Here is an 18,160-nt window from a genome sequence, read left to right as displayed (position 1 = left end):
TGCTTGACTTGCTTCAGCACTTGGTGAATTGTTTTGCTAACATATGAATTGGCTTTTGAGACTAAACCATCGATATTTCACTTATCATCATCATCATCATCATCATCATCATCGTACTCAGTATATCCCACCAATAGCAATGCTATGGTAGGGTCTGAGGAGGGTAAGATGTACACAACCTTACCTCTACCCCATAGGGATAGAGAGGCTGCTTCCGATGAGACCCCCGGCTCGATAGTAGTTTTGCATCAAGCCTTGGACATAAGGCACATAGCACTCAATCATCGGGACACCGGCTGATTGGTGCATGTGCCCTTGTCTTTCGGCTATCAACGCCACCACATGATGCCTGAATAACCTTCCCCCACTTTTAACGTTATTTTCACGAGATTAGTAAAATAACGTCAAAATTAGTGCAATTTTACTTTTGCCCACCCGAGAGTTCACACATATATACATTATATGCGTGCACCGCCAGCAGGGCAGATATTTCACTTATCTTTCAGGTAAATCAGCGAAAAGAGACTAAGCGGAATAATTGGCTGGCTCAGGAATGGGTCGAACAAGACTTTATAGTTTATAGTTGTATAACATAATAACTACATTATCCCTTTTACTACTTAGCCTTGTAAATTATCATGTAAACCCTTTTAAAATAGTCTCCCCTTATGATACCAATGTCATGATAAAGTTGGGATCAATTTTGAATATGGGTACCAAAACCTTTATTTCTACTGAATAACTTTTCATGCAATGTTGGAATAGGTTTTGATGTACATGTTTATGTCATAGATCAAGTTTACAAAGTTGATTTATTGTTGTAACGAGTTTTGTACACATTTGTAACAGCGGTGCGTCAAATGACGCGTCGAATTGTTAAAAACTTTGATTCTGTGTAATGGTCTAATTAAGTCAAATGATGCGTCAAATTGTTCAAACTTTGATTCTGTGTAATGGTCTAATTAATTGTTGTTGTAGTGAGTTTTGATTTACATGTGTATAACGGTTATTTTCTTTAATTTCAAACTTTCTCCACACGGTCTTCCTTTCAATTTTTCAGTTCCAATCCAAATACAGTCACCAGAGTATCTAATAGTTAAAATACTAAAAAACTTGTAATAAACAAAAGTCAAACAAGCGAACGGGCTTAAATGAACCCATTATTGAAGATTCACAAACACAAAACAAACGTAATTTCTGTTCATGTCATTTCATTGGATCAACTATACTTCCCTTGCAATGTTCATTAACGTGTTAAACAAACGATCATAAATAAACACTTTGCTAAAAAATTCATGAGCTGATCGATCCGTTCATTAATATTCCTTTAGTTGATTTCTTTTTTAAATCAACCCCAATCCAATCATTTTTTCCTAATTCTATTTATTAGTATATTAAAAAGCAGGTTACTCACAAAAATACCCTTCAATCTTAAAGGGTTTTATTAGTTCATGAAACTATAGTTTCTAAACAAAAAGTTAAAGAGCCCACCTCCCAATTTTGTCATTTAAGTTATTTTATTTTATTTTATTTTTTTTTTTAATTTTTTTTTTTGAAACTGAATAATATCGAAGTTTTATATAATTTACTATAAAACGATTACAATAAAGTGGCAGGCAAACGGACAACAAGTTGCGCCGCTACCCCCCTTTTGAACGTTTGCAACCACCGGGTCCACACAAAGTCCTTAAACTTTCAACTTTATACAAATGTTTATTTTACTTTGTAACATCATTAAAGTAATAACAAAGTGTATAGTTTTAGTTAAATTGATTAATGGGTTTAGGCCTTAAATTATCCTGAACGAACACGACTCATGTATTATTGGTGTTTTACCTTTGCAATGCACGTGCCACATTTACTAGTAATATTAAAAAGCAACATTCAAACTTTAACTTTAGTTTGTTGCTTTTAAGTTATACCTAGTAACTTGTGTTTCTTAAAATTTTTGCTATCAATCTTTTACTATTAATTTTTTGATCTCTCAACTTTAACTTTAAAAATAAACTTTTTTTACCTTTTATCTCACTATTTACATTTTGACCTTAATCAAACTTTTGATCTTTTTAATTTTCATCACAATAATTTTAGCAATAAAACTTTAACCATAAACTTTTATTATTTCAACTTTGATCATTAAAATTTTAAATTTTTAAAAACTTTTAAACTTTCAAATTTTACCTTCAAATTTTGGCCACATAACTTTTACTGCTAGGAATCGAATCGTTAAACTTCCCGTCGCGTAGTCACCGACGCGTGCTATAGCTTTTGTACATGTCACAGTCCGCCGCAATGCACGAATAGAAATAATTTGAATCTCAAAATTTCCCGGGTCAAGAAAACCCATAATAAAGTAGATAGAAACAAATAGTAACATAAGAATGGCGGGAAGGCAACAGAAATAGACACAGCAGTGTCGTCGTATCCATTAAACCATAGCTAATAACAATCTTACGAATCAAGTTTAGGGATCATCGTTTGGAGTAATCTCAACAACAGCTACAATCCAAAACACATTCCATATTCCGTCTTATTACTACATCATATTCGAACATGCTACAAACCCATCACATCAAAACAATCATCCAATTCTATTTAATTAATAACACGGAATAAATATAAATAAATTCTTCTGCCTGAAACTTGAATATCGGACCGAGTTCATGGGGAAATTTGGATTAATTTTGTTAGTAATAGTGGTTTATGGTGTATTAGGTGGGGTTTCTGTGACAGTAACTTATGACAGTAAAGCTTTGGTGATAGATGGAAGGAGGAGGATTCTGCAGTCTGGATCTGTTCATTATCCCAGAGCCACTCCTGAAGTCAGTACTTCAGTTTTTATTTATTTTAATGTTTTTTTGTTAAGAAATTGGATTTATATAATCTCACTATTGTCAAATAACAGTCCTAACTAATGAAATGTTTGCGGGTGGTCCTACCTTTTAATTTTTTTTTCTACCAACAGACCCTGATTGACTAACAAAACCCTAACGCTGTAACTGCCGGAAAAACGTTTTTGGCCGGAAAACTCAACCTTTTTGTCCCAAAGCTCTTTGTAAATTTAGATTGGACCTTTACGAACCTTTTTCTAGTAAAGTCCATTTTATTTAGGTCGTTGGAACCCTAGAGGCTAGAACCACCATCAGAGTCAGTTGGTGGTGCTTAAGTGGTGGTGGTTGGTTGGTGGTGAGTAAGTTGGTGGTTGTCGGCCATGGTGGTGGTGGCTTTTCGGCGAAGAAGGTTTAGTTTTCTGGCAAAAACATTTTTTCCGGTGACTAACGGCATTAGGATTCTGTTAGTCAGGGACTCTGGGTCCATTGGCGGAAAAAAATGTTAAAAGGTGGGACCGCCAGCAAACATTTCATTAGTTAGTTGGGATTATTTAAATCCACTTTTTCGTTTCGTTATGTTAGTGGTGATTTTGTTTCGTGTATCGTATGAAAATGTGTTTGATGCGTTTATTAGACTTGTCATGTATTTATTTAACTGTAATTAGCATAATTTATAATGTATAACCGACCAATAGACGATTACTTTTGTAGTTTATCTTGGTACACCTATGTGTAGTGTTAAGCTTTATATATAGAGTTTCTATGTAACTCTAATGTGTGCACAATCAATATACGAATAAAGTTTTTTGGTTGATCTGTTTTGAATTATAGATGTGGCCGGATATCATTGAGAAAGCAAAGGAAGGAGGATTGGATGTGATCGAGACTTATGTTTTCTGGAATTATCATGAGCCGGTGAAGGGGCAGGTATAGTATTGAATGCACATCTCTATATGTTTATATAATGAAGATTGTTTTTATGATATAATATGTTGTAATATAAGGGAAAACCAAAGTATATAAGAAGCCATCAAAGCGAATCTATAGAGTTCATGGAAATGAGTTGTTGTAATGACTATTAATTACCTTCTTTATGTGCCAGTATTACTTTGAAGGGCGGTTTGACTTGGTTAGGTTTGTGAAGACGGTTCAGGATGCAGGCCTGTTTGTTCATCTTCGTATCGGTCCATATGCATGTGCCGAATGGAATTATGGGTTGGTTATTTCTTGTTATAATCTCTAGTTTTAAAGTACAGTTTGGCCCATATGCATGTGTCAAATTTTATTCGTCTGTTTTTTAAGTCTTTGCTGAATTTGAAACTTTTCGTCCCTCTACTTCAAATTTTGTGTTTTGTTGAGCAGAGGGTTTCCTCTTTGGTTGCACTTCATTCCAGGAATTCAGTTCCGGACCATAAATGGCCCGTTTCAGGTACTTCAATGCCACGTACAATCCCGAGACCTGTCTGACCCGAACCAAATTGACATGTTTTTCAAAACGACCTGTTTTGATCCAAGCCTAGCTGAGCCTGAAGCTGTATCGATGCTTGACCGCTCGGGCCATTTTGTGAGGCTTATTAGTGAGCAGTTATTGCATATTTTAACATTGAAATGTGGTGCAGGCAGAAATGGAACTTTTTGTTGCTAAAATTGTTGATTTGATGAAAGAGGAGAATCTTTTTGCATCACAAGGAGGCCCAATTATTCTGGCTCAGGTGATTTCTATTTACACTTTTGAAGCTCTATCTCGTTTGTGCTTCCGGGTCTATATCCATTTGTGATGTGGCTTGTTCTGTCAAAACAGGTGGAGAATGAATATGGAAATGTGGAGTGGGCCTATGGAGTTGGTGGAGAGTTGTATGTAAAATGGGCAGCAGAAACCGCTCTAAGTCTTAACACATCTGTTCCTTGGGTGATGTGCTCACAGAGTGATGCACCTGATCCGATTGTAAGTTAAATTATCTCACAACTTATAGTATTATATATATTTAGGGGTGTAAGCCATTCAATCCCGAGTTCTCATAAGGGGTTTGGCTCGTATTCACCCCTTCAAGGTTATTTTTTAGAAAGCATATCTCAGTTTCTTGGATAACTGACACACTATAATCCAGATAAACACATGCAATGGATTCTATTGTGATACTTTCATCCCAAATTCTCCCTTAAAGCCGAAGATATGGACCGAGGACTACACGGGATGGTACAGTTAACCTTTTTATGTGGATTGCTAATCTCCATGAAAGCATATACACAGCCGGTATCCTATCTCTCTTTGCTTTTGCAGGTTTCTTTCATTTGGTTACCCCGTTCCTTACCGACCCGTTGAAGACCTGGCTTTTGCTGTTGCACGGTTTTTCGAAAAAGGAGGCACTTTTCATAACTATTATATGGTGAATTCAACCTATTCTTTTGCTTCATGTCAGCATACATGTATTATTTAGCATAGATTGACATGCACTTCAAAAACCCTTGCAGTATTTTGGTGGAACAAATTTCGGGCGGACAGCTGGGGGCCCACTGGTTGCTACAAGCTATGATTATGATGCTCCAATTAATGAGTATGGTAATTTTCTGATTTCAAATAAACTACTACTAAGGGGGTGTTTGTTTTTTCTTCAAACATCTTCAAGGGAGCTAATGTCTGCAGGCGCGCAGACATTACCCTTGAAGACTGTTTGTTTTTTTTCTTAAAACAGATCTGAAGTTATCTTCTTTCATCTTAAAAGAAAAGCAAGGAAATCTTGCTTAAAACATCTTCACAAAAAAACCCTACTCTTCTCCCTTTGCAGCCACCCTCTCATCCACTGCTCCTACCACCGTCCGCCAACACCACCACCCACCGTACGCCGCCACCACCACCCCCGTACCCCGCCGCCACCGTCCACCACCATCCACCGCCACCACCACCGTCCACCACCCACCATCCATCACCACCACCGTCCACCACCCACCATCCATCACCACCACCGTCCGCCACCACCACCACCATCCATCACCGCCACCACCACCACCACCATCCATCACCCACCACCACCACCATCCATCACCGCCACCACCACCACCATCCATCACCGCCACCACCACCGTCCACCACCCACCATCCATCACCACCACCGTCCACCACCCACCATCCATCACCACCACCGTCCGCCACCACCACCACCATCCATCACCACCACCGTCCACCACCCACCATCCATCACCACCACCATCCATCACCACCACCACCATCCATCACCGCCACCACCACCATCCATCACCCACCACCACCACCATCCATCACCACCACCGTCCACCACCAACCAAAACCATCCATCACCACCACCCATTGTCCACCACCACCATCCACCGCCACTACCCACCGTCCGCCGCCACTACCACCATCCACCACCACCACCTTCCACCACCCACCAAAACCAAATCGGCATGGCAAGCAAAGACTAAAAACTAGATGTAACTTGAATAAATGACTTCTATCTTGTGAGATAAGTTTGACAGTTATGCAGACAGTATCAGCTTATAAAAACAAACAGTCTTATATTTTCAGCTTGCAAATCTTCAGACCACATCTTCAGTTGCAGACATGAAAACAGATGAAATCAGCTTGCAGACAGTTTATGTCTGCAAAAACAAACAGCACCTAACTGTATTATTATTGAAGTATCAGTTAATTAATGAGGATAACTTTTGCAGGATTTATCAGACAGCCAAAGTGGGGTCACTTACGGGACCTACACATGGCAATAAAACATTGTGAGGAGTATTTGGTGAGTGGAGATCATGTTCATCAATCTCTTGGTATAAACTTAGAGGTATGTTACAGCCTAAATACATATTTAATTAAAAACTGAAGTATTTTTTTATGGATATTACCGGACCAAAAAATACTTAATTTATACAAATCTGTAAATTTTAATTTATATCAAATTTTACACTGTACCGTGTCTACAATTATTGACACAATCGATTTATTCACCAGGCAGATGTATACTATAAAACAGGCGGAGATTGTGCGGCTTTTCTTGCAAATTATGGTAGCAGTGTAGATGCAAATGTGACATTTAAGGGAAAATTGTATTTTCTCCCTGCATGGTCTGTGAGCGTCCTTCCAGATTGTAAGAAGGTTATTTTCAACACAGCAAAGGTAACTTAACGATGTTTTATTATTCATTAAAGCGCAAACAATCTGACATCTGGTGTGTTTATATATGTTTTAATGTTGCATCTGGATAAAGGTTGTTGCTCAGAAAAGTATTGGTGATGCCAAATCAGCTCCCGGTACTGGCGGCGTGAATGAATTATCATTGTCGACTTCACCTTGGAGCTGGTATATTGAAAAGGTGGGCGTTTGGAGTAACGAATCGTTCACGGAAACTAGTTTGCTAGAGCAGATAAGTACCACAAAAGACACGAGCGATTTTCTATGGTATAGTACAAGGTAACGTGTTGTAGTTATATTATCCAAATCAATTGGTTTATTTAGGAAAGGGCCATGATTGCCATTTGTAATCATACAAATCTATTGTGACTACTAAGTACTAACTTATATGATAATATTCTGTCACCTCTGCAGCATAGAAGCAGATGAGAAGAAAGATGCATTTTTGCTCATTCAAAGTTTGGGACATGCTGCTCTGGTTTTCTTGAACCAAAAGGTTTTAGGTACTATTATTATAGGGTAGTTACTGTATTTTTTATTCATATGTGAACTCAAATTAACTATTCAGTATGCTATGCAATGCTTACTTTTCTTCAATCAATTGTAGCGTTAGGATACGGTTATCATGATGATGCAAGCTTCAACATAAGTGAAAAGATTAGTCTCGAACAAGGAAACAACACATTGGATATAATTAGTATGTTGATTGGTGTACAGGTGATGGTCTCTTTCCTCTTTTTGCTAGTTACTTGCCTATATCTGTGGTCATATTCGGGTTGACTTGTTCAACCCGTCCTGTTTAATTAAACAGGTGGTCAATCTTTTTAAAATTAGAAAAACAAAAACATTTTTTATAAGATCAACCCTCTAACCCATTCACCCTATTTATTTAACCTGTTAGTGGTCTAGCGGATTATAGCAAGTCAAAAAGGCAATCTTGATTTTAATATATCCAACTTTAATGCCATCATATCTATATTTTTTCTACAGAACTATGGTCCATGGTTTGATGTCATGGGGGCGGGCATATATTCAGTCATCCTTGCTGACCTGAAGAACACCAAAAAGGACTATTTGTCCAACAAGTGGACCTATCAGGTTCATGCTTTAACATTCATTTTTAGTTTTTTCTTTACCTCAAGCACTGGTCTTTTTATACAGCATTTGTTTGCCTTCAGGTGGGAACTGAAGGAGAAAGCCTTGGACTTGATAGAACCGATCTTGCTAATAGCTCCCTGTGGACCCAGGGCGCTTACTTACCCATTAATCAGAGTCTCATTTGGTATAAAGTAAGTAATACATTGTATATATATTCGTGTGTGATCAACGCTCTAATTTCAGTTTCTTATCTCAGTCCACATTCATGGACCCTAAAGGAAAAGGTCCTATATCGCTGAACCTTGCTAGTATGGGGAAAGGTCAAGCTTGGGTCAATGGTCAAAGTATAGGACGGTACTGGTCAACGTACCTTTCACCATCGACGGGGTGCACCGATCATTGTGACTATCGAGGAACCTATGATGCACAAAAATGTCAGAAGAAGTGCGGTCAACCTGCTCAAGTATTGTAAGTAGCATACCCCCCCCCCAAAAAATATTATATTATAAAGAGCGTATAGTGATTGTAAGAATATGTCTAGATATCACGTGCCCCGAACGTGGGTGCATGCTGGTGAGAACTTGCTGGTTCTTCACGAAGAGATTGGTGGTGACCCGTCAAAAATTTCTGTGCTGACACAGACCGGGCAGGCGGTGTGTGGGCATGTAAGTGAGGATGATTCCATTCCTGTTGACCTCTGGAAACCCAACTCTGATTCCACTTCTCAAAACCCTCAAATTCGGTTAACTTGTGACCAAGGCTGGAAAATTACATCCGTCCGCTTTGCTAGTTTCGGGAATCCCAAAGGAGACTGTGGCGCTTTTACTTATGGAAGTTGTCATACAGATGCCTTGTCTGTAGTTCAACAGGTATTATTGTTTGTGTGCATAATTCAACAACATAGACAAACCTCAATCTGGCTAAGTTAAATCACATACATTGTATACTGTTTGCGTGCATAATAGTTGTTAAGCTTTCATGTATACTCCGACATAGGTACCCTCTAGACTATAATAATTACAAATAACTATATAAGCAGTCTAATATTAAAATAAGCACGTAAGTAGTTTAACGAGTTATAGCATATCGTAGCACAAACTTAATAACGATCTGAATTTTTTGATTGATGAGCATAGTAAAGCCATGTTTGATGAACAATGCAGGCTTGTATAGGGAAGAAACAGTGTTCGGTTCCTGTTGAAACGGCTACATTTGGCAACCTGTGTCCCGGTGTGACAAAAAGCTTGGCGATTGAAGCTTTATGCAGTTTTTGAAACAATAATATCTTTTTTTTTTCTTTCTGATTTCTTCAACATATTGGTAATACATGATGCTGCATTTATGGTTATTTCTTTTAAAGGGTTGTTTGTTATGAGGGTTTGGTAATGGTGGGAAGAATGTTTCATATTGTTTACTTTAAATATATGCCGCCATGTAGGGCTTTTTAAACTTGGTTGATAAACATTAGACCATCCGTACTCGGGCGTTTTGGGGGTTTGTTTTTGGCCCAAAACGCCGGGGAACACCGCCCCCCCCCCCCCCGGCGTTTTGGGTTTTTTTTTGGAGCGTTTTGAGTATAACGCGAGAAATGGGCGCAAAAATCAAAAATCTATCCGTTAATAATTCATTAGATCTTCTGTATACATTAAAAAATAGATAAAGAAAAAAACCTTAATTGCAAAAAAACCATAGAGATGGATGTGGGGATTTCGGAGCATCCGTAAAGGGAAAGAGGTGGCAATAAGAAGAGAAACATGCTAGGATTTGTTGTTTTATAATGGTTGTGTGTTTTTGTTTAGTCCCTATGGTACTTTTTATTTATGTAGTTAACCTTGTTTTTAATATTATTTGCATTGAAGTCGTTGCAACTTGGTACTTTGTTTAAGAGATTTATATATAGAAAAAAATAAGAAACAAAATGTATTTACGATAATAAGATGCCATATGCCAAAGTTGATATAAGAATGAATTTTAAAACTTCTACATCCGTTAAATGTATTTTTTAAATTTTAATGTAGTTTTTTTAATTTTATATCTATTATTTAAATGTAACATCGAGAAAATTTCGAGTTCAAAATGTCAACTTTTCAAAGACAGGGGACCAAAATGCCAAAATTCCAAACCTTAGGGTTTAAAACAAAAATTCTGATTTCTTGTCCTATCGCGATACGCGACGGGACAAAAGACAGGCCCATCGCGTATCGCGATGGGGCTTGGTCAAAGGTTCTGGAAGCAGTAAACAGCGATACGCGATCGCTGTTGAACCCAACGTCATCGCGTATCATGATGACGTGGCCTGACACATTATGACACGTGTCACCAAGTGGCAACACGTCCGCCACGTGTCGCCACGAGGCACAACTCCTGCCACGTGTCGCCACGTGGCAGGTCTACATGCTGACTGGCTGAGCCTACATCGCGATAGGTGATGGGCTTAGCCAGGAAGCCATCGCGTATCGCGATGGGCTCCAATTTTTGCCTATAAATAGAAGGTTACGGGTCAGTCCATTCACACCACAATTCACACACACAATCATCTCTCTAACATCTCTCTACAATTCCACAATCATACCCTCGATCTGCCTCGTAAAACGTGCTCCGATTCCTCGATAAGCGTGTCTCGATCCTCGATTTCTGTGTCGATGTTTCCTCGAAGTGCGTGTCACCCTCCACCCACATACGACCAAAGAGGTGTTTATTCTCGAAAGGCGTGTCGGCAATTTTCGAAGATTGGTGTTGTCGTTGGCGTGCCCAAGTTGATCGAGAAAGTGAAGCGGCGTTGGAGTGCTACTCAAGTTCTAGGGTTTCTAAACGCCTACAAGGTTAGGCATAACGACAAATGGATATAATATAATATTATATGGCTTAAGCCTTTAGTCGAGGTTATACTCGATACCTCTATAAAAGAAATATAAACATAACAAAGAAAAGAATAAAAAGAATAAATTGTGAATACGTATATATGTGTAAGTATATATGTATATTCTTTGTTATGAAAGTATTATTTAAGTAATAATGAGTATTCTTAAATAATAAAAGAAAAGAATACGTTTCTTGGAGAAGAAGAAACGTCGGGTTTTTATATAAACTAAAGGTTTATAATTTACTTTTAAACTAAAGGTTTTCAAGTAAAAGAGATCTATGAACTAAAGGTTCATCGAGGTAGAGATATAAAATGAGACTAAAGGTCTTAAGCAGGATTGTATATCCGACTAACAAATGGTTATACTCGTACTATATGTGCGAGATAGAAAGGGAAAGACCCTCGGACGGTGTTGAAGTCGATCCCAAAGAGATAAGGTGAATACGCCCCCAAACTTTTATAAACTTGTTTTCAAACGAGTCAAACATGTTATATGAAAATTATTTACAAGGAACTACGTGTTCCTAAAACCATTATAAATGAAAGTATAAACCTAGCCCTCAGGCTGTGGTATACGTATGTCTGGATCCTTACATAGGTGGTACTACGCGATGGGCACATCGCACCACCATGATCGTAGGACGCTTTCCCGCGGGAAGTACGATCTTTATGTATATTTACGGGTACTTAACTAAGTCGAACGCTGCGGTGTTTGCTGAGGTGACCTAGAGTAGAGACTTGAATTTATAAATGTGTTATTTAACTTTGTTATTCCTAAGCCACGTTGGGCCGAGGCAGGCGTAGTCTCGAGGGGTAATAAAGTAAAAGAAAATATTTTTGCGTCAGCGTGTTCACCAGCATTCGTTGCTGACGTATTTTATTTACATTTTGCAGGTGAACAAGGATTGCGCTTGGACTGTCGAAGTGCTATATATATCCGATGGCTCGGATTTTCTTTTGTATTAACTTAAATATATAATGGTGGTTTTGTAATGATAAAACAAGTAATACTTTTATAACTTAAACGGGGTATTTTATAATCCCGTCTTTTGTAATATTTACAACTTAAATCCACAAGTTTTATAAGACTTCCGTTAATATAACGTAACTCTGATTTATATACACTTTTGGTACCAACTATTGGGTCATATGCCTAGGCCTTAAGTGAGGATGTGACAAGTGTTGGTATCAGAGCCATCGATTTTAGCGAATTGGGTATCATAAAACAATACCCAAGTTTCGATCCAAGTATAGGAAATAATTGTTTATGTGTTTTAGGGATAGGATAGGTTGGTAACCTTTTCTTTCCTCCACATTCTAAACCACCCATAATGTAGATGTTATTCAAAAGTTGGATGGAAAACTATGTACGCAAAGCCAAGGAAGCGGGAATCGCTGAACCTTACCCCGAGGATAACATGAGTGATGGATACTATGAAGCGTATTTTGACCAAGATGTGGAACACGACTTGACCAAACCTGTGTACTACCCCGGAAGTAGACACTATCCAATGGACGTTCCCGATAGTCCACCTGGACAAGGAATTGAACCACCAAGACACTCAAGCTACCATCCGCCAACCATACCCATGTATCAACCCTCTGAAGTACCAACGTACCATCCCTCGGAGATTCCCACTTACCAACCATCACAAGTGCCACAACACTACCCAACCGGTTATTTACCAAACCCACATCTGTCCTATACTTTCCTCTCAAACCGACCAATAAAGGAAGAACCAAGATCCCCATCCTCCAACTGGATGCAATGCCACTCCGATCAACGAAGATGGCATACCGGAAGCTCCACTTTCAATGAAGTCAACTCACAACCCAACAATGGCGAAGGGCCGTCCCGCAAGCCCAAAATAAGGTAATGATGCCCTAGGAAAGTTTTAAAATGCCCCAGATAATCAACGAGACCACCCAACATATGGAAGAGAAAGAACCTGAAGAGGAAGAAGAACATATGGAAGAAGAGGAACCATAAGCGGATGAGAACCCCAAAGAAGAGGAGGATCCTGAGGAAGAGTATGAGGAAGAACCGAAGAAGAGCATCCCAATAATCTCAATGAGACATCAATGGATGGATCACTCACTTCCTAAAACCCGAGCTACGGTTCTGTGGTTCCATATGTCCAATATCTCGAAGCTCTCAAGAACCAAGTTTCGTTAAGCTTCTCACCTTTCCAAGGAGAAATTCCCTCGATTCAAGAGCAAGCTGATGAGATCCGAGAACAGAACAAGGCTGCTAAAGCTTTCTTCTACCTTGCATCCGACATGACTGAGGTCCCATATCCTGAGCCGAAGAATCACTACGAGATGGTGACATTGGGTTACCGCGACCCACCTCCACAATATGGATACCCATATAAGGTCCCACAGTCATATGAAGAACACTTGGACCGCGCTCTGCACGAAACAGACGATGAAAGAAAGAAGGTGGCTGAAGAAGGAAAGAAAAAGAAGAAGATAGTAGAGAAGCTTCTTCATAAATGTAACAAGCTGACAAGGGTGGTGAAAAAGTTCATGAAGGACTGAGGATGGAGAAGGAATGTGAAGGAGAAGTGTGTGTGTAATATAATCATGTATGTTATGTGAAATATATGTAACAAGAACGTTGAAACGTTCTTAAGAATAAAGATAGGATAATATATATATCAATTGATTGATATATATATACGTGTATGTAATGTGTGAAATAAATATATATATATCCTTTGTGATATATATATATATATGAATGTATATTAAAATGATATGTTTAATAGAAGGAAACGTTGTTTGAATTTCAGATATAAATCAAAAAGAAAACGATAAAATGTCTGAACAAAGTAACAACATTGATATAATTCGAAAAGAAAAAGAATTAAAAGAAAAGGGGAAAGGCCCTGAGAAAGAACAAGAAGAACCCATCCCCGATAAATATAAAAGTCAAATACAAAAGATAATTAAGGATGCGGTGAGAGAAGAGTCCATGGCTAGGTCTCAATCTCGAAATTCAAAACATTCTCGTTCTGTTAATCCTTCCCGAAAATCTGTTTCTAAACCTCATTCTAGACCTTCACATAGGGAAGAAAGTGTTCATGAGTCTAACGCCGATGGTGGGGTTAGGCGAGAGTTCAAGAAACTTAAGATTAGTGGGTGCTCATTTAAAGATTTCAAATACTATGGACCAAAAGAGTTCCATGGTGACAAAGGAGCCCTCACGACTGTGAGATGGCTTGAGGAGATGGAGACGATTGTGATAACGAGCAAGTGTTCTGAGGAAGAAAAAATCCAATATTCTGCCCTTATGTTTAAGGGAGAAGCGCTCGAGTGGTGGAATACAATGTTAATAAGTAAAGGAAGAGAAGCGATGTACAATTTGAGCTGGAATGAGTTTAAGGCTTTGTTGATGGGAAAATTTTGTCCCATGCATGAAACTGACCAAATCCAAACCAAGTTTCTGAATCTTAAGGTCATAGGGACAAATCTTCGTGAATACAACACAAAGTTTCACGAATATTGCCAACTGGTTCCCCAGCTAGCGAATCCGGAATCTAGCAAGGTTACAAGGTATATATGGGGACTGCCGCGGGAAATCCGTGACATGGTGAGGTCACACTTACCTCAAACCGCTGACTCTGCAATGGAGTTAGCTGGTTACCTTATGGGCGGAATGGTCCGCAACAAAGAAGAAGACAAGAAGGATTCAACAACAAATCAAGCGAGAACAAGTGGAGGTGCCAACTACAAAGGCAAAGGCGTAAACCGACACCAAAATCAGTTCAATTCAAATGCTACGCCATGCAAGATCTGTAGGAGGTATCACAAGGGACGATGTAATTTCGCTCCGCCTCCTAAAGTTTGTGAATCATGTAACCGTACGGGTCATACGGCTGCTGATTGTTGGAAGAAGAAGATGACATGCTTTAATTGTAAGGAGATGGGGCACTTGAGTTTTGAATGCCCAAAAAACAAACCCGCGACTGGTGGTGCGGGTGGAAGTGGCAAGGATAAGAAAGGAAACGCACGAGTCTTCGTACTCGACATAAAGAAAGCCGCTGACATGCCGGAAACCATTACCGGTATGTTCCTAGTCAACGACACCTATGCTAGAGTTTTATTTGATTTGGGTGCCAATTTGAGTTTTATAGATTATAGTTTTTGTAGTCTATTAAACGAACCATTAACAAAATTAGATAAAACTCTAAGCGTCGAGACTGCTAGTGGCGAAATCCTTAAGATCTCCGAAGCCCTTGAAAACGGAAAAATTCTTTTAGCTGGTTATATTCTGCCTATCTGTTTGTTGCCCATGAGTCTGCCTGGTTTTGATATTGTACTTGGTATGGATTGGTTATCCGATAACCATGCCCGTATCATCTGCAATAGCAAAATCGTTGAACTTCAAGCCCCCGATAAACGAACGATTCAAATTGAACGGGACAAAGACGCTGGTCAAGTTAGCATGATTTCCATGATTAGGGATAACAAATGTTTAAACCAAGGATGCTTAGCATTCATGGCCTACGTCACTGAAGAGTCAAAGCCAAAGAAGATAAAAGACGTACCTATAGTCTCCGACTTTTCTGATGTCTTTCCTGATGAACTTCCAAGAATCCCTCCCGATCGCGAAGTAGAGTTTAGGATCGACCTCATTCCTGGTACCACTCCGATCGCCAAAGCTCCGTATCGCTTAGCGCCAACTGAGATTAAGGAGTTAAAGAAACAAATTGATTAGCTACTAGAGAAAGGTTTTATTTGACCAAGTTCGTCACCTTGGGGAGCTCCAATTTTGTTTGTCAAGAAGAAGGATGGTTCCATGCGTATGTGTATCGATTATCGTGCGTTGAACAAAGTCACAATCAAGAACCGACATCCACTCCCTCGAATCGATGATCTTTTCGACCAACTTCAAGGTGCTAGCTTCTTTTCTAAAATCAATCTTCGTTCCGGCTATCACCAACTCAAAGTCCAATCCGATGATATTCCAAAGACCGCGTTCCGAACAAGGTATGGACATTATGAGTTCATGGTTATGCCATTTGGACTTACTAATGCTCCAGCCGCGTTCATGGACATGATGAATCGTATCTGCAAGCCTTACTTGGATAAATTTGTTATCGTATTCATCGACGACATACTTATTTATTCTAAGTCCAAAGTCGATCATGAATTCCATCTTCGAACGTTGCTTGAAATTCTTAGAACCGAGAAATTGTACGCCAAGTTCTCGAAATGCGAGTTCTGGTTGCACGAGGTACAATTTCTTGGACACATCATCAACGTCAACGGAGTTTAAGTCGATCCCGCTAAGATTGAAGCTATCTCTAAGTGGGAGATTCCAAAATCGCCAACCGAGATCCGATGTTTCTTAGGTTTGGCCGGCTATTACCGTAGATTTGTTGAAAACTTTTCTCGAATCGCTGTTCCCCTAACTTCCTTAACTCGCAAGAACATCAAAATGGGGAACAAAGCAACAAGAGGCATTCGATACACTCAAACACAAACTCACCCAAGCACCCATACTGGCCTTGCCAAAAGGTACTAAGGATTTTGTTGTATTTAGTGACGCATCTCACTCCGGTTTGGGATGTGTACTAATGCAACGCAAGAAAGTAATCGCTTACGCCTCTCGTCAACTTAAGGTGCACAAAAAGAAATACACGACTCACGATCTAGAGTTAGGCGCCATAAACTTTGCACTTAAGATATTGAGGCACTATCTCTATGGAGTAAGATTTACCGTGTACACCGATGACAAAAGTCTAAAGCATATATTCGATCAAAAAGAGCTTAACATGCGCCAACGGCGATGGATGGAGAAACTCAATGACTATGATTGTGAGATTGTTTACCATGAAGGCAAAGCCAACGTCGTGGCCGATGCCTTAAGTCGCAAGGAACATAAAAAGCCCAAAAGAGTTCGAGCATTACGCCTAGAACTTCAAATCGACCTCTTTGAACAAATCAAATCCGTGCAAACTCAAGCGATCAATGAAAACCAAATCTCCGACGAAAAACGTAACGACACCATTGACTCGCTAGTTAAGGGTGACGATGGTATCCTTAGACTCGGTAACAGAATTTGGGTACCAATCGTTGGAGGCTTGCGTGAGAAAATTTTGAATGAAGCTCACAAATCCAAGTACATGATGCATCCCGGGAGCGACAAAATGTACCATAATCTCAAGTCTAACTATTGGTGGAATGGGATGAAAAGGGATGTCGCTTCGCATGTGGCGAAATGTTTAATGTGTTTGAAAGTCAAGGCTGAACACCAAAAGCCTTCGGGATTGCTTCAGCAACCCGAACTTCCCGTATGGAAGTGGGAGTTAATCACAATGGATTTCATTACCAAACTCCCTAAAACGACTCGACAACATAATGCAATTTGGGTTATTGTGGATCGATTGACGAAATCCGCACACTTCATACCCATCAATGAGTCGTACTCGATGGACAAACTAGCACGTATCTATGTAAACAACATTGTCGCTTTGCATGGGGTACCGCTATCCATAATTTCTGATCGAGACAGTCGTTTTATGTCTCACTTTTGGAAAAGCTTCCAACAAGCGCTCGGCACAAAGCTTAAACTTAGCACTGCCTATCATCCGCAAACCTATGGGCAAAGCGAAAGGACAATTCAAACGTTGGAAGACATGCTCAGAGCTTGTGTGATCGTTTTAGGTGGAAGTTGGGATGACCACTTACCCCTAATGGAATTCTCGTACAATAATAGCTATCACACAAGTATACAAGCCGCATCATTCGAGGCGTTATATGGTCGAAAGTGTAGAACGCTCGTGTGCTGGTCTGAAACCAGAGATAATCAATTATCTGGACCCGAGATAGTCCAAGAAACCACCGGAAAGATTCTCCAAATCCGAGAACGACTTAAGACGGCACGTGATCGCCAAAAGAGTTACGCTGATATCCGTCGTAAGCCGTTGGAATTCAAAGTTTGTGACAAAGTATTATTGAAAGTCTCGCCCGAGGCGTGGTTCGCTTCGGTAAGAAAGGAAAGTTAAGTCCTCGATTCGTCGGACCTTTTGAGGTGTTCGAACGAATCGGCACTGTTGCATACCGTTTGCGACTGCCTGAGGAAATGCAAGGGATACACGATGTATTCCATGTTTCGAGTCTGCGTAAATGTTTGACCGATGAATCTTTAGCTATGCCGTTAAAAGACGTTGAAATAAATGAAAACTTAAAATTCGTAGAACG

At 39.5% G+C, this 18,160-nt stretch overlaps 1 protein-coding gene across 1 annotated transcript; it reads left to right on the top strand.

The window, feature by feature from the left end:
* Positions 1 to 2,663: 2,663 nt before the first annotated feature.
* Positions 2,664 to 9,158, top strand: LOC143568560 (beta-galactosidase 8-like). The gene is made up of 18 exons (XM_077054686.1): positions 2,664 to 2,822; positions 3,663 to 3,758; positions 3,934 to 4,046; positions 4,194 to 4,260; positions 4,451 to 4,543; positions 4,633 to 4,776; positions 4,940 to 5,028; positions 5,113 to 5,218; positions 5,304 to 5,391; positions 6,522 to 6,640; positions 6,808 to 6,972; positions 7,064 to 7,266; positions 7,402 to 7,490; positions 7,595 to 7,704; positions 7,978 to 8,085; positions 8,166 to 8,276; positions 8,342 to 8,553; positions 8,627 to 9,158. The coding sequence occupies exons 1-18, from the start codon at positions 2,664 to 2,666 to the stop codon at positions 9,012 to 9,014; spliced, it is 2,460 nt and encodes an 819-aa protein (XP_076910801.1). The 3' UTR covers positions 9,015 to 9,158.
* Positions 9,159 to 18,160: the final 9,002 nt, after the last annotated feature.

Source organism: Bidens hawaiensis, unplaced genomic scaffold (assembly GCF_021521415.1).
Source record: "Bidens hawaiensis isolate Kalapana, Puna unplaced genomic scaffold, B.hawaiensis_p1.1 tig00024008_1, whole genome shotgun sequence".
Classification (NCBI taxonomy): Eukaryota; Viridiplantae; Streptophyta; class Magnoliopsida; order Asterales; family Asteraceae; genus Bidens; species Bidens hawaiensis.
Note: the sequence above shows the minus strand (reverse complement) of the source record. Positions and strands in the feature narration are given on the sequence as shown.